This window comes from Rattus rattus, chromosome 16, assembly GCF_011064425.1.
Source record: "Rattus rattus isolate New Zealand chromosome 16, Rrattus_CSIRO_v1, whole genome shotgun sequence".
NCBI lineage: Eukaryota > Metazoa > Chordata > Mammalia > Rodentia > Muridae > Rattus > Rattus rattus.
In genome coordinates this window covers 15,988,534-16,006,375 of record NC_046169.1, presented here as the reverse complement: position 1 = coordinate 16,006,375, position 17,842 = coordinate 15,988,534, and the positions used below count along the sequence as shown (strand labels likewise).

Here is a 17,842-nt window from a genome sequence, read left to right as displayed (position 1 = left end):
ACACCCTTTCTCCTTTTATCTTGGCAGGAACATGGAGGGAGTACTGACTAGTGCAGATTGTGAGAAAATTTACTCCATTGTATACATTTCTAATCGTGCCATGGCCTCTTCTGCAGGGGAATTTGTGTACTGGAAGTAAGTTGTATGTGTTTGTTACACTGTTCTCTCATCCTCTCTCTCACCTCTTTGTTTCACCTATGGACTTATCAAAACTGTTGAAGTCTCTCTTGTCCCCTTTTCTCTCTCAATCTTATGGAAGTTCCATGACTCTTCACTTGTCCTCTTGTCCCTACTTCTTCCCATGCTGCTCTTTCCACCTATCCATCCTGCCAGGATTTTCCATCCTGAATGTGGGGCAAAAGCAGTGAGTGGCAGGGAGCGACGCCGGAGTCCACAAGCCCAGAGGACTTTCATTTACCTTTTACTGGCCTTCTTTATGGAGAGTGAGGTAATGTAGAAAGTAGAGGACAAGATGAGCAGTGGGTAGGAGGGTCCTGCTTATCTGAGTGACATTGATGGACTACTTACTGGGAACCTTCCTTCACAGCATCACGACCATGCTGCTTACCTAGTTGACAGCTTGTGGGACTGTGCAGGGTCTTACCTGAAGGACTGGGAGAGTCTGACAAGTCTGTTGCTGCAGAAAGACCAGAGTGCGTGTCGCGCTAGCTGGGGTTGTGTATTTTGCACCTTCTTGTATGAAACAGAGAGGTTTGGGTTTTTGTTTTGTTTTTTTGATTTTATTTTTTTAATTTTTAATTTTAATTTCAATTTTTGGCTGACTTGGAAAAAGCAGCAGTGATATCCTGGGAAGGGAGTGTGGAGATGGAAAGTGATTAATCCGTGGGGTTTTTTTGTCCTCTTTCTATCCCAGATCTGGGTGATATGCAAGAGAGAATGTTGATAGAAATCCTGGTGTCCAGTGCCCGACAAGCTGCAGAGGGTCACCCACCAGTGGGGCGCATCACTGGAAAGAAGGTGAGCATGAACAGTGGGTTAGTAGGTCAGTACTATTGGAACAGTGGGTTAGTAGGTCAGTACTGTTGGAACCAGATGGTTATTGGCCACCTTCACCTCTACATTCTGGGTTAGGGCTCTCCTTCTTCTTTTCCTCTAAAAGTCCCACCTCCATATAAAGACATCCGAAGGGAGCAGAAGTGTGTGCAGATACACCCACCCTCTGTACCCAGTGTTTCTTCACAGTTTTCCACCCCCAATGACTAATCCCAGAGTCTGACCGCCAAAGAACGCAAGCTTCAAGCTTATGATAAGGTGAAGCTGGCTGAGCACCTCATCCCCCTCTTGCCCCAGCTCCTTGCCAAGGTAAGAGCTCCTTGTACAGCCAGAGCAGAAATGGGTAAGGGACCAACCCCAAGGTAGGATGAGTAGTTCTCCTTTTGTCACCTAAGTCACAGGACACTCTTTCTACCATAGTTCTCAGCAGATGCAGAGAACGTTGCTCCCTTGCTCCGGCTGCTCAGTTACTTTGACCTCAACATTTATTGCACTCAGCGCTTGGAGAAGGTGAGTAGGCAGCAAGAATTTTTCCTAGACCTCACTGCTCCCCTGCTTAGGTTAAGGATTCTTCTAGTATCTGGTTAATTGTTTTCCACAAGGCCCTGGGTTCAGGAAGAACGTCTCATACCCCACTGTTAAATATGTCTTGTCTTTAAACATCACTGTTTTCCTTCTCCTGTCCACTCTTCAGCCTGTTGTCTACCACACCTTGTCTCCCTTTAGCACTTGGAGCTGCTTCTGCAACAACTCCAGGAGGTGGTGGTGAAGCACGTAGAGCCTGAGGTGCTTGAGGCTGCAGCACATGCCCTCTATTTGCTCTGCAAGCCAGAGTTCACCTTCTTCAGCAGAGTGGACTTCGCCAGAAGCCAATTAGTAGATCTGCTGACTGATAGATTCCAGCAGGAGCTTGACGACCTAATGCAGGTGGTGCTAAATAGCAGGGCACCTCTGGGAGGGTGAGAGAGGGCTGGAGGTAAAGGTGAATTCTTGAGATACTCCTGCTGTGAGCTTCTTTGTTCCTTAGTCATCCTTCCTAGATGAGGATGAGGTATACAGTCTGACAGCCACTCTGAAGCGTCTCTCTGCCTTTTACAAGTGAGCAGCTCTCCTGCTACCTTCCCTTTCTCCTAGTGTTGATGGAATTGATTGCCTTGGATGTGTCCTGACATAATGTTTACTTCTCTCTTTAAAGTGCTCATGACCTGACTCGCTGGGAGATCTCTGAACCATGTTCTCGACTCCTCCGGAAGGCTGTAGACACAGGAGAAGTTCCTCACCAGGCAGGTGATGGGCTGGACACAAACAGGCAGGGCAGAAGACTGTCAGAATCTGTGTTCTGGAGGACACCTTGCCCAGGCAGTCTCAGTTCTAGGGTGTGTAGTGGACATAGGGAGGAAGGCCAGGTGGGGTTATCACTTCTGTTCTCTGAGGTGGACTGGGGACTTTTGGGGTTCCTGGGAGCCAAGGAGAGTGTTTGGGAATTCTAAGACACTGAATCATCCAGGAAGATCTGACAGTTCTGCCTAGGTTAGAAGCCTCTGGTCATTGTCCAAAATAATTTATTCTTTTCTATTAGAAATTATTTCCTTGGTCTCATCTTCTCTCTTATTTGGGACAAGATTTGCTTGTTCTGTTTGTTTGTTTGTTTGTTGTTGAAACAGAGTTTCTCTATATAACCCTGTTAGTTCTGGAATTTACTTGTTGACCAGGCTAGCGTCAGACTCACAGAGATCTTTCTGTCTTTGCATTCTGAGTGCTGGTATTAAACACATGCACCACCTCCAGCTTCTTTCTTCTTATTGATTGTCTGTGTGAGAGTACTGACACTCCTAATCTGACATTTTGTGGTTACAGGTGATTTTGCCAGCCTTGACTCTGGTATATTTTTCCATTCTCTGGACAGTGACCCACATTTCAGAGTCTACTTCCCAAGTGAGTGTTGGTTTGAGGAGGAGACTGGGAATGAAGGAGCCTTCATTCTTCTGTAAAACAAGCTGCTCTTTTTTACAGAAGCAGCTGATGAGTCTGAAGAAAAGAATGGTAGCCTTCTGTGAACTTTGCCAAAGCTGCCTCTCAGACGTGGACCCAGAGATCCAGGAGCAGGTGAGCGTGTGTCTCCTGGAGTTTGAGAAGATTGTTCTCCAGGGAAGTGAGGTATGTAATTACAGTTTTGTTAAGTACTCCGATTTTTAAAATCATCCTTTTTTTCCTTCCACTACAGGCTTTTGTTTTATTAAGTGACCTGCTTCTCATCTTCAGCCCTCAGATGGTTGTAGGGGGCCGGGATTTCCTTAGGCCTCTTGTATTTTTTCCGGAAGCTACTCTCCAGTCGGAACTAGCCAGTTTCCTCATGGACCATGTCTTTCTCCAGCCTGGAGAATTGGGCAACGGTATAAGAACTCTAGGCCTAGAGTTTAGGAAGGGTTTGGGATTGAGCCTGGCAATAGAATCTTGGGCAAGAGGCCTAAGCCTGTGACTGGTTCTACTTTTGCTGGACAGGTCAATCACAGGAGGATCACGTCCAAATAGAGCTTCTGCACCAGAGGCGCCGCCTGCTTGCAGGATTTTGTAAGCTGTTGCTTTATGGGGTATTGGAACTGGATGCGGCCTCAGACGTTTTCAAACACTACAACAAGGTACGACAGGACCCTAACATGAAAGAGAGGGACCAAGTTGAACACGGCCCTGACTTTAAACACTGCAACATCTAAGGAAGGAAGTCAGGTTGGGGGCAGTCTGAGAAGATCAGGCTTAAAAGAGAAGTAGGAGAGAACAGAGGCAGAGGTTTAGAAAAAGGACAAAGGAAAGAGATATGAGTGAACATATTTAAGGAGAAAAAGCTTATGAGACTTTCCTTGACTGGGAAATAACCCTGTTTTTTCCAATTCAGAAATTTGTTTTCCCTGCTTTAAACTTAATCTACAGGATAGAGCATTAGAAAAAGAAAACAGTGGGGAAGGCCAGGCCCTCTTTATTTATTGAGCATCTGCAGTGAACCAGACATGCCAGGTATTAAGGACAGCAGTGAACAGCACAGACACTCTTGTTCTACAAACTCTAGACTGGTGGGGAGGGACACGTAGGCTCTAGTGTTGTCTGAGGATAGGTATTAGAGCTCTGTTCCTTTTCTCCAGTGGATAGAGTCAACCAAGTTTTGCCCCTAGGTTTTCTGTTCATTCGTTCTTTTTGTTCGTTTCTCTCTCTCTCTCTCCTCCTCTCTCTCTCCTCTCTCTCTCCCCTCTCCCTCCTCCCTCTCCTCCCTCCCTCCCTCCCTCCCTCCCTCCCTCCCTCCCTTCCTTCCTTCCTTCGTTCCTTTTTTTTTTTTTTTTTACTTCTGGTTTCTTTTGGACACAGCCGTATTTAGAGATGAGGTTTAGTCTGAGTTGTTTGTACTCAGGTAACTGTTTTTCCTACTTAAGGCTCATTGGGAAGTTGTGATTAGGGTGATGAAGGAATATGTCAAAGATTTTTTTCCTATGGTTAACATTACCTTCACTTCCTCTCTCTTAGTTCTATGAAGATTATGGTGACATTATCAAGGAAACATTAACTCGGGCGAGACAAATTGACCGATGTCAGTGCTCTCGGATCCTGCTCCTGAGCCTAAAGCAGGTGCTTTCGCCTGGAGGCATAGTAACTGTGGCATTCGCGTCCTAGACTCCCACCTTACTGTCTAGCCCAGCATCTTAGGGATGCAAGGGTTTTTGTCTTGTTTTTTTTTTTCCTGTGTATTCTTGATGTGGAACTCATTGTGTACACCAGGCTGGCTTCGAATTCACAGAGATCTGCCTGCCTCTGCCTTCTAAGTGCTAGGATTAAAGGTGTATACAACCACTGCTTGGCTGCTGCAAAATTTTTAAGGACAGAAATTTCCTTGAATCTCATTTCTTGTGACAGGTTTCTTCACACCTTATAAACTCTGTCTTAGTCATTGTTTTATTGCTGTGAAGAAGCACCATGACCAAGGCAACTCTTAGAATGTATTTTAAAATGGGGCCTTGCTTTCAATTTTGGAGGTTTTAGTCTTTATCATCATGACAAGGAGCATGGCACCATGTAGGCAGTCACTGGAACAACAGCTGAGAGCTGCCACATTCTGATCCTTAGGGCAGAAATAGGGAGAGTGACACTGGGTTTGGCTTGGCTTTTTTTTTCCCCCTGGAGCTGAGGACCGAACCCAGTGCTAGGCAAGCGCTCTACCACTGAGCTAAATCCCCAACCCCAGCATTTTGAAACTTCAAAGCTCACCTCAATGATATACTTCCTCCAACAAGGCCACACCTCTTAATTATTCTAATCCCTGGTAACTAAGCATTCATATATATGAGCCTTTTGGGGCCATTCTTATTTAAACCACCACAGACAGACCTTAAGATAACTGAACAGATAGTTTTCTTCCCTTTCCCAAGCCTAATGGAAATCAGTTATTAATACCAATATTAACGTGATAGGAAAAATTTTAAAATTTGTTTATGTATTTAAGTGTTTCAACTAAATGTATGTCTGCACCATGTGCCTGCATAGCCAGAAGAGGGAGTCAGATCCCCTGGGACTGGAGTTACAGATGGTTGTGAGCCACCATGTGGGTGCTGAGAATTGAATCCAGGTCCTCTGGAAGAACACCAAATGCTCTTAGCCACTGAGCCCTCTCTCCAGCCTCTAGGGAATTCTTACAATTTTAAGTCTGCTTTTTTACAGCATCCTTTATTTATGACAGACATTTAAAAGTTTTTTACATTTATTTTGTGTTTGTAGCTGGGGTGGGAGGGAAGCATGAACCACTGCGTAAGTGCGGTGATCAGAGGAAAGTGTAGAAATTGGTTCTCTCCTACTTTGTGGATTCTAGGGATTGAATTCAGGTAGTTAGCCTTGGTAGCCAGCACCTTTACTCACTGATCCATTTCAGCAGCCTGATCAGAGATACTTATCTCTGTAGAGCTAGAGTGCCAGGGATGGCGCTCAGTAGTGAGTACTTGCCTGCAGTGTGTGAGGCCCTGTGTTTGATGCCTAGGGGCACAGTTTTTAAAACTGTCATAGAGCAGGGCTGAGGTGCTCTGCTGCAGGGGGTCAGGATGTGGCAGTATCTGGGTAGGGAAGATAGTAGATGGCACTCTACACCCAAGCCTTGTAGGGTCTTGAGTAGAGAAGAGAATTAAGGTTTTCTTGAGCTCCCTTTTCTCCTTTTCCAAATATGCCATGTCTCCTGGACACAGCTCTACACAGAACTGATACAGGAGCAGGGGCCCCAGGACCTGACAGAACTGCCAGCCTTCATTGAGATGAGAGACCTGGCCCGGAGGTTTGCCTTGAGCTTTGGACCCCAGCAGCTCCATAACCGAGATCTTGTGGTCATGCTGCACAAGTAAGGAAGTGCTGGTTGGAGGTTGGTTACAGGGAGGGCGGGGAATAAGGTCTTGATGGGAAGGGTATCCATGTGCAGAAGTAGCAAGCAGGTTGGTGGTGACTGTGCCTGGGCAGCAAGAATGTAGGGATGGTACATTTGGGTGTTTCAGACTCTTAACTGAAATAATTCTCCCAATCAAGGGAAGGCATCAAGTTCTCATTGTCTGAGCTTCCTCCTGCTGGCTCTTCTCGAGAGCCCCCAAATATTGCATTCCTGGAGCTTCTTTCAGAGTTCTCCCCCCGCCTCTTCCATCAGGACAAACAGCTACTGTAAGTTAGTGGTTGAATAGAGATGTGGATTTGTAGAAGAGTCTGGAGAGGGCTCAGTTCATTCTATGTGCCATCCCTTTAGACTATCATACCTGGAAAAGTGTCTGCAGCGTGTCTCCAAGGCACCTAGCCATCCCTGGCGTCCAGTCACCACCTACTGCCACTCCCTCCACCTAGTAGAGAACACAGCAGAGGCCAGCTCTCAGGGGCCCCCCCACTCCAAGAAGAGGTGTATTGAAGGTAAGGGGTCAGCGTTGGGGTTGGCATCAGTATGTTCAGCACTGTGTCCTAGTTGCCTTTGCCCTAATAACAGGAGATGGGTTTTGATCGTCAAAATTGTACTTTGTCAAATATTTTATCAGGCACCCAACTATCATTCATTTTCTTTCTCATTTACCTAGCCAGCTTAAAATAGAAAACTTGAAAAATGATATAGAAACCAATGATAAAGCCAAAGATTGAACAAAGCATTCTTGTTTTCTTTCTTGACAGCAAATAATACATTAATTTCTCAAATAACTTTCAGATCACCACTTGTCTTAAAATTTACCTATTTAATTTTCTTTTACATTCTAATCTGTTTTATATGCTAATGTGCATTTGCTAATATGTACCTTAAAATGTAACTTTGAAGCTGTCACAGCTTTAATGAGACATAATTTACAAACCAAGTCAGAATTTTCCTCTTAAAGTGTGTACTTCAATGGCTTTTATGTTTCCTCAACAAGTTTTAATTGTGGACATGAGCGTATGTTTTGTGTGTGTGTGTGTGTGTGTGTGTGTGTATGTGCGTGTGTGCGTGCGCGCGCGCACAGGTGCCTGTGAACTGAACTGAGATCTGTAAGAGCAGGACATGCTCTTAACTGCTGACTGTCTCTCCACTACTTATTTTTTTTTAATTCTAGTACTTAATTTTGTTTGTTTTTTGTTATTTTTTTCTCCTTGAGACAGGTACTTGCTGTTTAGCCCTGGCTGTTCTGGAACTCACTTTGTAGACCAGTCTGGTCTTGAACTCACATAAATCCTTCTGCTTCTGCCTCTGTGTGCTGGGGATTAAAGGTGTCCACCACCACACCAGACAAGTTCATAATCTTTATGTAAGACTTAACATTTTAATTTTACTAGTTTAGAATTATTTTAAGTGTGTGTAATGTATATAGCATGCACTTTCCATGTTGTGCATGAGGAGGCTATAGGGCAGTGTTGTCAAGTTGACTCTGATTCTGAGTGTTGAACCCAGGTTTAGAGTTTTTCCAGCACTTTTTACCTGCTGAGCCATCTCACCATCCCACCAGTCTTTAATGTTCAGAAATTTTCACTGCTCCAAAAGAAGCCATGTCCCTATCACACTTACGGTTCTCCCTGTCCTCCCAGCCCAGGCACTGTTACTGACGTTCCTCTTTCTGAATTTGCCTCTGGCAGATAGTTTATTTAAGCAGTGCCAATATATTAGGAGGCTTTGTGTGTCTGTATTCTTTTGCTTAGTCTACTTTTTCAGTTCTTTGTATAGCAGAGTAATAGTTCATTAAATGGTCATTACCTATTTTACTCCTAAGTTGATTAACATTTGAGTTCTTTCCATTGTTTAATATGCATGTCATCATTAAAATTCACATACAAGCTTTTGAGTGGACATACACTTAAGATATATTTGGGAATGGAATTTCTGTCTAGGTCATATGGAGATTCTACATTTAACTTTATAAGGACTTACCAAACTGTTCTCCAAAGTGCCTACATCATTTTACATTCCCACCGGCAATGATTGGATATGGTTCCATTTTTCCACTTCTTCCCTTGTGGAGTCCAGGCACCACCCAACACCAAATGGGGAAGGATGAAGCAGAACCATGTTCTGTGGTCCACCTCTTCTCTTGGAGTGTCCAGATTCCAGTACATACCAGTTGGGAAAGGATGAAGCAAAGTCTGGAGCTGGTGGGTCAGCAGGACCCTGGTCCGGCAGTGAATGCTGGGGGCAAGGAGGTTTCCTCTGTAGATCTCAGTGTTACAGCTCTTTTAGACTACATCCAATGAAGCAGCTCTCCTAGATGGTATTAAAGAAATAGTATGCATACATTTTATTCAGGGTGAATCAAGGGTTATATAGTTTTGTGGAAGGGGTGAGAATATCCAGGCTGAACAAAGGTCATTGGCTGAAGGCTAGGGTAAGCTGAGATGCCTCATTAGCATGGGGAAGCATTCCAGGAATTTCAGGTGCAGGGCTACAAGTGTTCCTCAGATAGGTGAGATGGGTTCTCAGATCCTCAGGTAGAGAAGAGGAAGCCCCGTCCTACAAAGGGAGTCTGCCATTTTGTACTGAGCTCAGGACATTCCAGTAATGTCAGACTTAGACCTTAGCAGCAGGGTTTCCAGACAATTGGGAGCCCAAGTTCCTCTTCCTCTCTCAGTGTTTGTGTCTGGGCTTCTTGTGTTTATCTTTTAGTGACTGAATTGGTATCTCATTCTTTTCAGTTTGTATTTCCCTACTGACTAACACAGTTGAGTTTTTTACTTCATGTTCTTAGGGACATTTGATCTTTGGTGAATTGCTTATTAAAATCCTTTGTCTATTTTTCTTTGAGACAAGGTCTTGTGTAGGCCAGGCAGGACTTGAACTCTATATAGTGGAAGATGACCTTGAAGTTCTGAGTTTTCTTCCTCCACTTCCCAAGTATTAGGATTACAGACCATGACCACCATGCTCACCTTCTTTTGTTTGTTTAAAATTGAGTTGTCTTTTTATTGTTGAGTTGTTGAAGGTTCTTTACACATTCTAGATAGATGTTTACTAGGTAAAGAGATATAAAAATGTTTTCAAATTCTGTTTGTTATCCTTTTATGTTTTTAGTACTCTTATTATCATGAATTCCATTTTACCTACTTTTTATTTTTTTAACTTGTGCTTTTCATGTCATATCTTAAGGAACCATTGAATAGTCCAGGTTCACAAAGATTTACTTATGGCTACAGCCTCTCCTGTCTATAATCCTTCATATAGATTAATGGCAGCAAATTTTGGGTTTGTTTCTCCGTAGATACATGGTCACAGAGAAGGAAAGGGTCAGTAGAGGTGTGAATTTCCACCACTGGCAAATGGTGATGTACATTTGTCTGCTGTTTTAAAATCACACCACCTGAGTTTCCTTAGGGAAAGAGAGGTTTAGGTGTGGACACCTCAGTTGGTGGCATAGTCCTCCTTTCCCTCTGTAGTTGGCAGAGAAAGCACCTATACTCAGCCTCTTTGGTAAGAAGACACTAGAATTGCCATCCTTTATCTTCTGACTTCAGAAAACCCTGTCTCCCTGGCCCTTATGCATCTTCTCCAGTATCTGAGCCAAAAACAGTTGCCATCAATCTAGAATGGATAGGATTTTAGAATTTATTGCCTAACAGACTGCTTAATTTTAGGGAATTAGTCATCTCCCACATTTGTCATCAAATGTTTATATCCTCTGCGTAGTAGATATTTGTCTCTGCCTATCTTGTTTTCTAGGTAGGTAGTAGTTTTTAGGATAGGAGCTGTATATAATGATACAGCATCCCACTGTAGCACCCAGGTACATTTTTATATAGGGCTATGCTCATTCTTGAGGTGGAACAAAGTAAGGCTACACAGATTTTTCATTTTTTTATGTTTAACTTTCCCTTAAGAAACAAGAGACAAGTTTATAAAAGTAGCTCTGGCAGGTTTCTGACGTATTTGATATGTGTGTCTGCTTCTTTGCAGTTCCCCGCAGGCTTCAGGAAGAAGAGTCTTCATCCCAGGGAGAAAGCCTTCAGCTGAACAGTGGCCCCACAACACCTACACTCACCTCCACAGCAGTGAAGAGAAGGCAGTCTCTGAGGACAGTAGGCAAGAGGCAAAAAAGTAGAGCAGGACCAGGACCAGGACCAGGACCAGAGCTGATCTGCAGGTGAGGCCAAGGGAAGCCTTGGTGTTTCTGTTCTTCCCACTGCAGTACCTTCTGATCTCTGGGTACTTCTGGTGCTTTTGCAATGTCTTTTCCACACCCTGTGCTGTTCTCTCTTTTTACCCTTTGCTTTTTATTAACCCCTGTCATTTCTTCATTCTTAATAGTCAGCAGCTCTCAGGCACCCAGAGATTGAAAATGTCGAGTGCACCATGTTTCCAGATTCGATGTGATCCTTCAGGCTCTGGCTTGGGCAAGCAGATGACCCGGTGAGGTTTCCCTACCTATGCTGCCTTCTCACCTTAGCCAGTGTTTCTTGGATTGTCTTGGTCCTAGAACATTCTTTCCAGCATACCATGTCTTCCCAGTGTGCAAAGGGCTGTTCCTCCAGAATGAGGAGTGGGTGCTAGCCCTAAGTCCTACCCTTCCTGCTGCCAGGCCCTCCTTCCCCATGCCTATGAGAAGAAACTCTGGGGGGCTGAAAGGACCATCTGAAAACCTCTTCTCTTTGTCACTACCATAGACTCAACCTTATGGAAGAAGATGAGGAAGAAGAGCTGAGACTTCTGGATGAAGAATGGCAGTGTGGAGACAAGGTGTGGACCCAGCAGTCCCTCCTTCTAGAACTTAGAGGCTGGGACACCTGTTCTCAGTCTTCATGATGACCTTGTTTTTGAAAGCTGCTAAAAGTTGTTGGAAAGAATCACAAAGGGAAGAGGAAAGGTTACAGACTTAGTTTGGACTTTACTTTTATTAAATAAGGAGCTTAGGAATGACCAGAGGTAGTCATTTGCACTCATAATCTCAGCACTTAGGAGACTGAGGCAAGAGGATTGCTATGAGTTTAAGGTTACATAGTGAGTTCCAGGCCTGCTGGGGCTGGACAGTCTGGACAGTGAGACCTTGCTTTTGAGAACTGGTAGGAAAAGAAATTAAAAATACAAAGACCAGCAAGATAGTTTAGTACATAAAGGTGATTTTTTTTTCCTAAGCCTGAAGGCCTGAGTTCAGTCCCCAGACTCCCATGTGGTAGATGGTAAGAAATTATCCCCAAAACTTGTCCTGTTGTGTCCTTGTGTGTGTTTGTGTGTGTGCGCGCTTGCATGTGTGGAATAGCACATTTTTTCAGTCTCCAAATAAATATTGTTGCCACTGAATTTCCCAATAGTTGGAAGAATTGCCTACAGCCAGGAACTGAACACTCATAGTCTACCCCAGCTACACCCTTCCTTCCTCTTTCCTAACAAGGCTTCTATTCTTGTCCCTCCACTCATTCCTTTCTCTTCCCTGGCTACCTGAACTTTAGGTTGATGATCTGATCTAATGAGCAAAACAGGGAGCTTGAAGTGAGGTCACCTGAATGTGAATCCCTAGTTTCATATGAAGTTAGCTGTTGCTTGTCTGACTTCTATTCCCCCATCCTTACAATGGAGCATTTACACATAATGTAGAGTGCAGAAGCTTATTAATGGCAGACTTTTTTTCCCTTCAGCTCTGGAGGCTAGAAATCTTGAGTTTTGGTAAGCACAGATGGGTTCTGGTAAGGACCCAGTGCTAGTTGCAGGCTGTCTCAGATACAGGCAAGGGCAAGCCAATGCTAGCCTCTTGAGAAGGCACTAACAAAGTTCTAAGGGCTCCACTCTCTTCACCTAAACACATTTTAAAGGTCACCTCTTACTTTTATGGGCTCAATGGGTTAGGATATCAACATATATATATCAGGTAGGTTTTGCAGGGGAGGAGAGGCCTGCAGACATTCGATCCACACTAAGCTAATACTGTCTGCTATTATTTTATTGTCTTACCTAGGTAGGGGAAGGATAATTTGAACACCAAAGAAGTCTAGGAAAATCCCATTCTATGGTTCTAGAGCTGAATGCATATAAAAGGGTTAGCTTGGAGGCCAAGAGAGGAGTCGGTTTTCTGATTTATTCATTGAGACATCAGAAGGAATTATGTTTCTGTTGGGTAGAAATTCAGAATGGTCTTCCTAATTTTTGACTTTGTTTGTTCTAGCTACTTCATAGCCCTTCTTCTCCCAGTGAGCATGGGCTGGACCTATTAGATACAACAGAGCTGAACATGGAGGTGAGTGTTTCAGGGCTAGTGTGTGTGTCCTTGGAAGTGAGGGTGGCAAACTATCTGTCATTCTAATAGAACAGAACCTATGGGCAGCTCTCTGGTGTTCTTCAGGAACCCACAGGGGGAACTAGAATGGCTACCCTAGAACACATAACCTTCTCTTTACTATTTGTTGCCCCCCCCAATAACTCCATGTCTTCCATTCTTCTTGTTGCAGGATTTCTGATGGGACTTAGGCTTCTCCCCTTCTCCACTTACCACACTGCAAGGCCATGAGTGAGCAAACGAAGGAGTAAAATGAAGCATTCTTTGGGTCCCAGCCAAGTACTTTAAGGGAATAGAGAAATGGCCTTATTCAAACCTCTATTTCTTTCTGAAGTGGGTGCGTATATAGATGCTATGAGCCCTGTCATCCTCAATTCACCCTAGCTTTATGCTTTTGCCTGTTTGAAGTGGTGGGAGTTGGGTAGGGAGCTTTACCTCAGTATTGAAGTTTAATAAACCTTCTGTTTGATATCTCTTCCCCAAACACTGCCAAGCTTTCAATAAACATGTTCACATCAGCTATTTCATAGGCATGGCTTGAGATTGTCATGCTGATTGCGTTCTTTGACTTCTTGGCACCATGACCTCCTGTTTAAGTGCCTCCACACCTCAGGTGTTTTGTGTATATGTTTTCAAGGATGGATGGATCTGTCAGTGAGATGAATGGGACAGATGACTGAGGAGAGCTTAACTGTCTCTGAGCAGTTGCACTGATGGTGATAGTGTCGGCCAAAGTGAAGAAAGATGGCACTGATGGGCAAGTGAGGTGGAAATGTCTTGAAACTTGTTCTACCCACCTAGCCCAAGAGCATGGGATGGTGGCTATCATACAATGGTTTTCTCAGGCTAGTTTCATACCCTTATCCCAAAGATGTAAAGTTCTCAGACTCATAGTACCTGAGTGTAGAAGGACACAGAAATTACTGCACCTATCTAGCCCCCAATAAAGAAATGGGGGAAAATGTCTTTACCTTTCCTTCACTCACCAGTTCCCCACAAGTCCTGTTGCAGTGTTCTCTAACACCCGCCTCTGGTCTCTTCTCTCCTATATCTCTTACCTGATTGGCACAAAATTGCCTCAAGAGACCTTCCTTCTGGAAACTAGACTTGTTAATTCTTGCTCTGCCTCTTGCAGCAGCATAGAACATCTGTACTGTTACCAGATAGGCTGTCAGAAACATGAAGACAATGGGTGGCTTTCTGATGTCACTACTTCAAGTTCTTTCCCTACCCTTTATTATGGATCCTTTCTGAGCACCACCATCCAGCCAGTGGTAGTGTGGAAAGAACAGTCTTCCAGTGGATGATCAGGCCACCCAGCCAAACCATTTATACCTGTCCCCACCTTGCTGGTATATACCTGTCCCCACCTTGCTGGTATTGCTCCACTTCCTCTCCCATCACGACAAAAGAAGAGGTTGGAGTGTGAATCTCTTTGGCAGACAGCTTGGTGGTTTCCTAGTGCAGCAGATTCAGGAATCCATGGAATATTGAAGCAGTTTTGAACACTGAGGTGAAAATATGTAGGGAATATGAGGTAGAAGAACCCAGGAGGGGAAAGATCCCTGAGTTAATTAAATAGCAGCCAAGTTAAGGATACTTCAGAAATGAAAAGAGAAACTTGGAGACTTTGTAAATGTGAATATCCAGATAGCACAATATGGTAAATCAAACAATCCCTGGCCTCAGATTCTGGAGATGTGTTACACCTTCCATCCCTCATCCCAATTTTTTGTCACTGTGTTGAGAGATTAGGCCATCTTCTCTTTAAATATGGGCTGTCTCTTTGGGTTTCTATTGCAGTGATAAAACACCACCTGAAAAACAAGTTGGAGAGGAAAGGATTTATTTGGCTTACATTTACATTACTACTAATCATAGTAGACTGAAGGAAGTCAGGACAGGAATCCAAACAGGGCCAGGAGCTGATGCAGTGGCCATGGAAGGACACTGCTTACTGGCTTGCTCAGCCTGCTTTCTTTTCTTTCTTTTTTTTTTTAAATTGGATATTTTCTTTATTTGTATTTCAAATGTTATCCCCTTTCCAGGTTTCCCCTCCAGAAACCCTCCATCCTTCCCTGTACCTCCTGCCTCCATGAGGGTGCTTCCCTACCCACCCACCCACTCCCTCCCCTGCCATTTCCTTACACAGGGGTGTCGAGCTTTCACAGGACCAAGGGCCTCCTCCCATTGATGCCCGACAAGTCCCATCCTCTGCTACATATGTGGTTGGAGCCATGGGTCACTCTGTATATACTCTTTGGTTGGTGGTTTAGTCCCTGGGAGCTCTGGGGTGTCTGGTTGGTTGATATTGTTCTTCCTATGGAGTTGCAAACCTCCTTAGTTACCTCAGTACTTTCTCTTAACTCCTTCATTGCAGTCCCCCTTCTTAGTCCAATGGTTGCATGCCAGAAGCCACATCAGTATTTGTCAGGTTCTGGAAGAACCTCTCAGGAGACAGCTATATGAGGCTCTTGTCAGCATGTACCTCTTGGTGTCACCAATAGTGACTGGGTTTGGTGACTGCATGTAGGATGAATCTCCATTTGTGGCAGTCTCTGGATGTCCTTTCCTTCAGTCTCTGCTGTGGACTTTGTCTCCGTATTTCCTCCTGTGAGTGTTTTGTTCTCCCATCTAAGAAGTCCTGAAGCATACACAGTTTTGTCTTCCCTCTTGAGCTTCATGTGGTCTGTGAATTACATCTTGGTTATTCTTACCTTTTGGGCTAATATCCACTTATCAGTGAGTACATATCATGTGCGTTCTTTTGTGATTGGGTTACCTTACTCAGGATGATATTTTCTAACTCCATCCATTTGCCTAAGAATTTCATGAAGTCATTGTTTTTAATAGCTAAGTAGAACTCCATTGTGTAGATGTACCACATTCTCTGTATCCATTTCTCTGTGAAGGACATCTGAGCCAGCTTCTGGCTATTATAAATAACTCTGCTCTAAAAACAGTGGAGCATGTGTTCTTGTTACATGTTGGAGCATCTTTCGGGTATATGCCAAGGAGTGGTATAGCTGGGTCCTAAGGTAGTACTATATCCACTTTTCTGAGGAACCTCCAGACTGATTTCCAGAATGTTGTACCAGTCTGCAATCCCACCAACAATGGAGGAGTGTTCCTCTTTCTCCACATCCTCGCCAGCCTCTGCTGTCGCCGGGGTTTTTGATCTTAGCTATTCTCACTGGTGTGAGTGTGAAATCTCAGGTTTTTGTTTTAATTGCATTTCCCTTATGACTAAGATGTTGAACATTTCTTTTAGGTGTTTCTCAACCATTCAGTATTCCTTAGTTGTGAATTTTTTGTTTATCTCTGTACCCCATATTTTAATAGGATTATTTGATTCTCTGGAGTCTAACTTCTTGAGTCCTTTGTATATATTGAATATTAACTCTCTATAGTATGCAGGATTGGTAAAGATCTTTTCCCAATCTGTTGGTTGCCATTTTGTCCTACTGACAGTGTCCTTTGCCTTACAGAAGCTTTGCAATTTTATGAGGTCTCATTTGTCGATTCTTGATCTTAGAGCATAAGCCATTGGTGTTCTGTTCAGGAATTTTCCCCCTGTGCCCATGTGTTCGAAGCACTTCCCCATTTTCTCATCTATTACTTTCAGTGTATCTGGTTTTATGTGGAGGTCCTCGATCCACTTGGACTTGAGCTTTGTATAGGGTGATAAGAATGGATTGATTTGCATTCTACATGCTGACTGCCAATAGAACCAGTACTACATTGAAAATGCTATCTTTTTTCCATTGGATTGTTTTAACTCCTTTGTCAAAGATCAAGTGACCATAGGTGTGTGGGCTCATTTCAGGGTCTTTAGTTCTATTCCAATGATGTACATACCTGTCTCTGTACCAATACCATACACTATATTTTATCACTGTTGCTCTGTAATACATCTTGAGGTCAGGGATGGTGATTCCCCTAGAAGTTCTTTTATTGTTGAAAATAGTTTTCACTATCCTGTTTTTTTGTTATTCTGAGTTTGAAGATTGCTTTTTCTAATGTTTTGAAGAATTGAGTTGGAATTTTGATGAGTTGAAATTTTGATGGGGACTGCATTGAATTTGTAGATTGCTTTTCACAAGATGGCCATTTTTACAATATTAATCCTGCCAATCCATGAGCATGGGAGATTTTTCCATCTTCTGAGATCTTCTTTGATTTCTCTCTTCAGAGACTTGAAGTTCTTGTCATGCAGGTCTTTCACTTGCTTGGTTAGAGTCACACCAAGGTGTTTTATATTATTTGTGACTATTGTGAAGGATGTCATTTCCCTAATTTCTTTCTCTGCTTGTTTATCCTTTGAGTATAGGAAAGCTACTGTTTGTTTAATTTTATATGCTGCTACTTTGTTAAAGTTGTTTATCAGGTTTAGAAGTTCTCTGGTGGAATTTGTGGGGTCACTTAAGTATACTGTCATATCATCTACCAACAGTGATATTTTGACATTTTCCTTTCCAGTTTTGTATCCCTTTGACCTCTGTTTGTTGTTTACTTGGCTAGGACTTCGAGTACTATATTGAATAAGTAGGGAGGGTGTGGGCAGCCTTGTCTACTCTCTGATTTTAGTGGGATTGCTTCAAGTTTCTCTCCAATAGTTTGATGTTGGCTCCTGGTTTGCTGTATATTGCTTTTACTATCTTTAAGTATGGGTCTTGAATTTCCTGATCTTTCCAAGACTTAATATGAAGGGGTGTTAAATTTTGTCAAGTGCTTTTTCAGCATCTAATGAAATGATTATGTGTTTTTTTCTTCTAGTTTGTTTATGTGTTGGATTACATGATAGCTTTCCATATATTGAACCATCCCTGAATCCTTGGGATGAAGCCTACTTGATAATGGTGAATGATCATTTTGATATGTACTTGGATTCGGTTTGTGAGATTTTTATTGAGTATTTTCATGAGGGGAATTGGTCTGAAGTTCTTTTTCTTTGTAGGGTCTTTGTGTGGCTTAGGTATAAGTGTAATTGTGGTAGTGTTCCTTCTGTTTCTATTTTGTGGAATAGTTTGAAGAGTATTGGTAGTAGGTTTTTTTTGAATGTCTGTTAGAATTCTGCACTAAACTAATCTGGTTCAGGGCATTTTTTGGTTGGG

At 43.2% G+C, this 17,842-nt stretch overlaps 2 protein-coding genes across 2 annotated transcripts in view; one reads left to right on the top strand and one right to left on the bottom strand.

Moving 5' to 3' along the window:
• Stag3 (stromal antigen 3) overlaps window positions 1-13,121 on the top strand; it is a 30,205-nt gene extending 17,084 nt beyond the window's left edge. Inside the window, exons 12-33 of the mRNA XM_032887045.1 lie at window positions 28-135; window positions 334-448; window positions 548-653; window positions 875-978; window positions 1,231-1,323; window positions 1,435-1,524; window positions 1,741-1,941; window positions 2,042-2,112; window positions 2,210-2,297; window positions 2,872-2,949; window positions 3,028-3,120; window positions 3,239-3,407; window positions 3,517-3,653; window positions 4,528-4,629; window positions 6,231-6,379; window positions 6,562-6,690; window positions 6,773-6,930; window positions 10,418-10,604; window positions 10,769-10,870; window positions 11,125-11,197; window positions 12,618-12,689; window positions 12,901-13,121. Of these exons, the coding sequence (XP_032742936.1) occupies window positions 28-135; window positions 334-448; window positions 548-653; window positions 875-978; window positions 1,231-1,323; window positions 1,435-1,524; window positions 1,741-1,941; window positions 2,042-2,112; window positions 2,210-2,297; window positions 2,872-2,949; window positions 3,028-3,120; window positions 3,239-3,407; window positions 3,517-3,653; window positions 4,528-4,629; window positions 6,231-6,379; window positions 6,562-6,690; window positions 6,773-6,930; window positions 10,418-10,604; window positions 10,769-10,870; window positions 11,125-11,197; window positions 12,618-12,689; window positions 12,901-12,909 (2,434 nt within the window). The 3' untranslated portion in view covers window positions 12,910-13,121. The remainder of the gene's footprint in view (window positions 1-27; window positions 136-333; window positions 449-547; window positions 654-874; window positions 979-1,230; window positions 1,324-1,434; window positions 1,525-1,740; window positions 1,942-2,041; window positions 2,113-2,209; window positions 2,298-2,871; window positions 2,950-3,027; window positions 3,121-3,238; window positions 3,408-3,516; window positions 3,654-4,527; window positions 4,630-6,230; window positions 6,380-6,561; window positions 6,691-6,772; window positions 6,931-10,417; window positions 10,605-10,768; window positions 10,871-11,124; window positions 11,198-12,617; window positions 12,690-12,900) is intronic.
• Window positions 1-17,842, bottom strand: part of LOC116885902 (NXPE family member 3-like) — a 460,690-nt gene that overhangs the window by 103,574 nt on the left and 339,274 nt on the right. The window lies entirely within an intron of this gene.